The sequence below is a fragment of the Procambarus clarkii genome, chromosome 45, assembly GCF_040958095.1.
Source record: "Procambarus clarkii isolate CNS0578487 chromosome 45, FALCON_Pclarkii_2.0, whole genome shotgun sequence".
Classification (NCBI taxonomy): Eukaryota; Metazoa; Arthropoda; class Malacostraca; order Decapoda; family Cambaridae; genus Procambarus; species Procambarus clarkii.
In genome coordinates this window covers 23,606,697-23,613,250 of record NC_091194.1, presented here as the reverse complement: position 1 = coordinate 23,613,250, position 6,554 = coordinate 23,606,697, and the positions used below count along the sequence as shown (strand labels likewise).

Below are 6,554 nucleotides of genomic sequence, written 5' to 3'. Positions count from 1 at the left end.
TCTCTCCAAGACCGCCGTGATTGCTACAGTCTTTGTTATCTTTCGCGATCCTTCCTGCATCCTCACTCTCTCCTCTATCGTGCTTTGACTTTTACCCCTCCTGTAGTTCCTGTTCCTCTTCACCACCTCCCTCTTTCTGTCCGTTTGACTCGCTTACAAGATTCTCTTTCGGTTCATATTAGCAATGTTTCTCCTCGTATTGTTCCATCCCTCTCGTGGAGGGTCCCCCTTCCCAAATTTTGTACTTCTCTGACCCGTATTACTAAAGCTTTTACCCCTCCTACGGTTCTGAAACGCTTCTTCCTTGAGCACCCACTCCGTTCCCATCTTCACCGATGGGTCTAAGTCTGCTGACGGCGTGGGCTACTCTGTTGTTTTTCCTGACCACACTTATATGTGTCGCCTTCCTCCGGAAGCTAGCATCTTCACAGCAGGATTTTATGCTATTATCTATGCTCTTCATCTCCTGCTTTCCCGGTGTCAATCCTCCTTTGTGGTGGTAGTTGACTCTCGTAGTGCCCTCATGGCGTTAGGGGGTCCTTTAATCCAGTCCACCCGGTGGTCATCGAGATTCAACATTGGCTGTTTCTTATCTCCAGTAAATTTAAGTCTGTTGAGTTTTGCTGGGTTCCCAGCCATGTTGGTGTCTTTAAATGAGTGTGCGGATGCTGCCGCTAAGGAAGCTATCCACACTTGTCCCATCTCCGTAAAGGTATTTCTTATTCTGACTTTTACCCAGTTATTCATGCCTCCATCCTTTCCCGCTGGCAGAGTTGTTGGTCTTCTGTTATTGGTAACAAACTGCGTACTCTTAAGAGTCGTGTGTCCTAGTGGCCTTCCTCCTACCACAGTAACCGGAGGTGGGAAACTGCTCTGGCTAGGTTACGTATTGGCCATACCCGTTTAACTCACAGTCACTTAATGGAGCGCCGTCCTGCTCCTTATTGTCCAAATTGCATTGTCCCTCTTATAGTCGTGTATATCCTTGTTGAATGTCCTGACTTCCATTACAAGCGTGTGTCTTGTTTTCCGACCATCCCCCGCGATTGCTTCCCCCGCGATTGCTTGTCCCTCAATAGAATTCTTGGCGACTCGGATTCTTTTGATATCGTTCCCCTTATGCGTTTCTGTTCTCGTATTGGCATTCTTAGTGATATTTAGCGCCCTCTGATTATCCCGCACATTTGATGGTGCTACATAGCCTTCCTGGTTTGGTGCCTTCTTTTGATAATTGCTTACTCTATTGTTTACCTGACCACACCTATATGTGTCTCCTGCCTCCGGAGACTAGCATCTTCATAGGAGAACTTTATGCTATTCTCCATGCTCTTCGTCAACTGCTTTCTTGCTGTCAATCCTCCTTTGTTGTTGTAGTTGATTCGCAGTGCCCTCGTGGCTCTGGAGTCCTTTAATCCAGTCCTTCCGGTGTTAGTCGAAATTTAGCATTGGCTGTTTCTTATCTCCAGTAGATTTAAGAAAGTAGAGTTTTGCTGGGTTCCCAGCCATATTGGTGTGTCCCTAAATGAACATGCGGACGCTGCCGCTAAGGAAGCTCTCCGCACTTGTCCTATCTCCCATAAAGGTAATTCTTATTCTGACTTTTACTCAGTTATTCATTCCTCCATCTTTACCCGTTGGCAGGGTTGTTGGTCTTCTATTACTGGTAACAAACTGAGCGCTCTTAAGAGTAGCATGTCCCCATGGTCTTCCTTCTACCACTGTAACCGGTGGTGAAAACGGATCTGACAAGATTGCGTATTGTCAATACTCACTTAACTCATGGGCACTTAATGGAGCACTGCCCTGCTCCTTATTGTCCAAACTGCATTGTCCCTCTTATGGTCTTGCATATCCTTGTTGAATGTCCTGACTTTCAAGACAAACATGTGTCTTGTTTCCCGACCGTCCCTCGTCGGGAAATTTGTCATTTCAAATTTTGTCATTTGTCCCTCGATAGAATTCTTGGTGAATCGGATTCTTTTGATATAGTTTGCCTTATGCGTTTCTGTTCTCGTATTGGCATCCTTGGTGATATTTAGCGCCCTCTGATTATTCTGCACATTTGATGGTGCTACATAGCCTTCCCAGCTTGGTGCCTTCTGTTGATAATTTCTTATTTTTATCCTTTAATTATCGTGTATATGTTATGAAATGTAGCCTGACTTGTGTATTTTTCAGGTGTGCTGTTCGCTTAACATTGGAGAAGGTGTTGCTCAAGATTGCTTAGGTTGAAGAGTTTGACGAGAACGAAGGAAGAACTTACCAGGAAAGACGGTTTCAGAAAAATGGAAAAGCACCTGTTAGCTAGAAGCAAGTTTATGAAAGATAAAAGTTTCTTACCTTAGTTTTTTTGTCAGATGAAAGTATAGATTTATCAACCTTCAAAGAATGAGGATTTATTTTTCTCAATGGAATATTTACAAAACCACTTAAGTGCAATAATTATAAATATATGTTTATCAGGAAAGGATTAAACTGAAGAAGCCAACTTGTAAATTATCAATGACTATAAATATTAAAATGATTGATATGTTATTTGTAAACAAATGCGGCATTGCACAATCTCTCATTCAAAAATATTTGTTTATGTCTTATGTTCAACCTTTTCGGAAGAAAATTTATTTGCAGTATTGTTAAACTTAAATTCCTCAAGCAAGTAATATATTTAGTATAATTTGCTGTAAAGGATTATTTTTTAATGGATACGTATGCAATAAATCCTGTTCATTAGTTTAGTTTTAATTATTTGCATCAAAAACTCTGTTGGAATATGTTGTATTGTTTTCAGAGCTAATAATAATTTGATATATAAACAATGTGGTTGCTGGTATTTTCACCCACTTGTGTAATAAGACCACAAGTGTCTCCCACCAATATTGTAGCCTTCATCACAGTATTATACAAAATGTTCCTCATCCACTTGTGTAATTGCACTTGTGCACTTGTGTAAGACCACAAGTGTCTCTTACAATATTGCAACCTTCAACATATAATTATACAAAATATCTCTTCCCATGTTCTGCTTTAATATTTGGTCATGTTGTTAAAAATCAAACTTCTTAGTCCCATTTAATTATGTCTATTGCAAGGGAAATTTACCTACCTGAAGTGTTTGTCACTAATGTGAAAGTTTGTCCTCGGTATAATAAAAACAATTGTCGTTGATTAATACCTTAGTTTTATTACCTTGTTGAGCTGTTCATTACATCACCCACCTTGTTGAGGTATTTATGACCACTACCCCACCTTGTTGAGGTATTTATGACCACTACCCCACCTTGTTGAGGTATTAATGACCACTACCCCACCTTGTTGAGGTATTTATGACCACTACCCACCTTGTTGAGGTATTTATGACCACTACCCCACCTTGTTGAGGTATTTATGACCACTACCCACCTTGTTGAGGTATTTATGACCACTACCCACCTTGTTGAGGTATTTATGATCACTACCCCACCTTGTTGAGGTATTTATGACCACTACCCCACCTTGTTGAGGTATTTATGACCACTACCCACCTTGTTGAGGTATTTATGATCACTACCCACCTTGTTGAGGTATTTATGACCACTACCCCACCTTGTTGAGGTATTTATGACCACTACCCACCTTGTTGAGGTATTTATGACCACTACCCACCTTGTTGAGGTATTTATGACCACTACCCACCTTGTTGAGGTATTTATGATCACTACCCACCTTGTTGAGGTATTTATGACCACTACCCACCTTGTTGAGGTATTTATGACCACTACCCACCTTGTTGAGGTATTTATGACCACTACCCACCTTGTTGAGGTATTTATGACCACTACCCACTTTGTTGAGGTATTTATGATCACTACCCCACCTTGTTGAGGTATTTATGACCACTACCCCACCTTGTTGAGGTATTTATGATCACTACCCCACCTTGTTGAGGTATTTATGACCACTACCCCACCTTGTTGAGGTATTTATGATCACTACCCACCTTGTTGAGGTATTTATGACCACTACCCACCTTGTTGAGGTATTTATTTATGACCACTACCCACCTTGTTGAGGTATTTATGACCACTACCCCACCTTGTTGAGGTATTTATGATCACTACCCCACCTTGTTGAGGTATTTATGACCACTACCCCACCTTGTTGAGGTATTTATGATCACTACCCACCTTGTTGAGGTATTTATGACCACTACCCCACCTTGTTGAGGTATTTATGATCACTACCCACCTTGTTGAGGTATTAATGACCACTACCCCACCTTGTTGAGGTATTTATGATCACTACCCACCTTGTTGAGGTATTTATGACCACTACCCCACCTTGTTGAGGTATTTATGACCACTACCCCACCTTGTTGAGGTATTTATGATCACTACCCACCTTGTTGAGGTATTAATGACCACTACCCCACCTTGTTGAGGTATTTATGATCACTACCCCACCTTGTTGAGGTATTTATGATCACTACCCACCTTGTTGAGGTATTTATGATCACTACCCACCTTGTTGAGGTATTTATGACCACTACCCACCTTGTTGAGTTATTTATGACCACTACCCACCTTGTTGAGGTATTTATGACCACTACCCACCTTGTTGAGGTATTTATGATCACTACCCCACCTTGTTGAGGTATTTATGATCACTACCCCACCTTGTTGAGGTATTTATGATCACTACCCACCTTGTTGAGGTATTAATGACCACTACCCCACCTTGTTGAGGTATTTATGACCACTACCCCACCTTGTTGAGGTATTTATGATCACTACCCCACCTTGTTGAGGTATTAATGACCACTACCCCACCTTGTTGAGGTATTCATCACCCCCACCACCCATCATGACATAATCATTCCACAACCTACCTAGTTCAGCTATTCATCACACCACTGCCCATCTTGTTGAGTTATTCATCTCCAACCACGGTATTGAGCTAATCATCACCACCCACATTGTTGAGCTATTCACACCACTACCCACTAAGTTGAGTTATTCATCGCACCACCACCCGCCTTGATGAGATGTTTGGTGTTCATCACACCACAATCCACTTTGCTGTGCTATTCATCACACCGTCACACACCTTGTTGAGATGTTCATCACACCAGCACCCACCTTGTTAAACTATTCATCATACCAGCACCCACCTTGCTGAGATCTTCATCACACCAGCACCCACCTTGTTAAACTATTCATCACACCAGCACCCACATTGTTAAACTATTCATCACACCAGAACCCACCTTGCTGAGATCTTCATCACTCCAGCACCCACCTTGTTGAACTTCTCATCACACCCACTCCCGCTCCATTTCCGTCTTCAACGATGGGTTTAAGTTTGCAGACTTGTTGTTTTTCCTGACCCACGCCTATATGTGTTGCCTGCCTCCGGAGACTAGCATCTTCACGGAAGAACTTTATGCTATTCTCTCTGCTCTTCGTCTACTGCCTTCTCGTTGTCATTCCTCCATGTGGTTGTAGTCGACTCTCGTAGTTCGTAGACTCTCGACTCATTGTTCTGGAGTCTTTTAATCCAGTCCATCGGGTGGTCGAGATTCAACATTGGCTGTTTCTTATCCAGTAAATTTAAATCGGTAGAGTTTTGCTGAGTTCCCAGCCATCTTGGTGTCTCTTTAACAAGCAGCAGCATCGCTTGCGGATGCTGCTGCTAAGGAAGCTATCCGCTCTTCTCATCTCTCGTAAAGGTTTTCCTTATTCCGACTTTTACCCGTTATTCATTTCTCCATTCTTGCCCATTGGCAGAGATGTTGGTCATTTGTTGCTATAAACAAACTGCGTACTCGTTAGAGTAGTGTGTCTCCCATGGCCTTCTTCCTACCACCGTAACCGGCGGTGGGAAACGGCTCTGGCAAGATTGTGTATTGGCCATACACGCTTAACTCACGGTCACTTAATGGAGCACCACCCTGCTCCTTATTGCCCAAACTGCATTGTCCCTCTTATGGTCGTGCATATCTTTGTTGAATGTCCTGACTTCCAGGACGAGCGTATGTCTTGATACCTGCTTGATGGGGTTCTAGGAGTTCTACTCCCCAAGCCCGGCCCGAGGCCAGGCTTGACTTGTGAGAGTTTGGTTCACCAGGCTGTTGCTTGGAGCGGCCGGCAGGCCCACATACCCATCACAGCCCGGTTGGCCTGGCACTCCTTGAAGAAAACAATCTAGTTTTCTCTTGAAGATGTCTACGGTTGTACCGGCAATATTTCTTATGCTCACTGGTAGGAGGTTGAACAACCGTGGATCTCTTATGTTTATACAGTGTTCTCTGATTGTGCCTATGGCACCTCTGCACTTCACTGGTTCTATTCTGCATTTTCTTCCATATCGTTCACTCCAGTACGTTGTTATTTTACTGTGCAGAGTTGGGACCTGTCCCTCCAGTATTTTCCATGTGTATATTATTTGGCATTTCTCTCGTCTCCTTTCCAGTGAGAACATTTGGAGAGCTTTGAGACGATCCCAATAATTTAGGTGCTTTATCTCTTCTATGCGTGCTGTATATGTTCTCTGTATTCCCTCTATTTCAGCAATCTCTC

General features: G+C 42.8%; 2 protein-coding genes across 2 annotated transcripts in view; both read left to right on the top strand.

Moving 5' to 3' along the window:
- Positions 1-3,169, top strand: part of LOC123770185 (uncharacterized) — a gene marked incomplete at its 5' end in the record, with an annotated part of 33,577 nt that extends 30,408 nt beyond the window's left edge. Inside the window, 1 exon segment of the mRNA XM_045761859.2 lies at positions 2,179-3,169. Coding sequence (XP_045617815.1) covers positions 2,179-2,227 — 49 coding nt within the window.
- The window catches only part of LOC138350481 (uncharacterized), a 398,783-nt gene that overhangs the window by 302,221 nt on the left and 90,008 nt on the right, over positions 1-6,554 (top strand). The gene's annotated exons all lie outside the window — the stretch shown is intronic.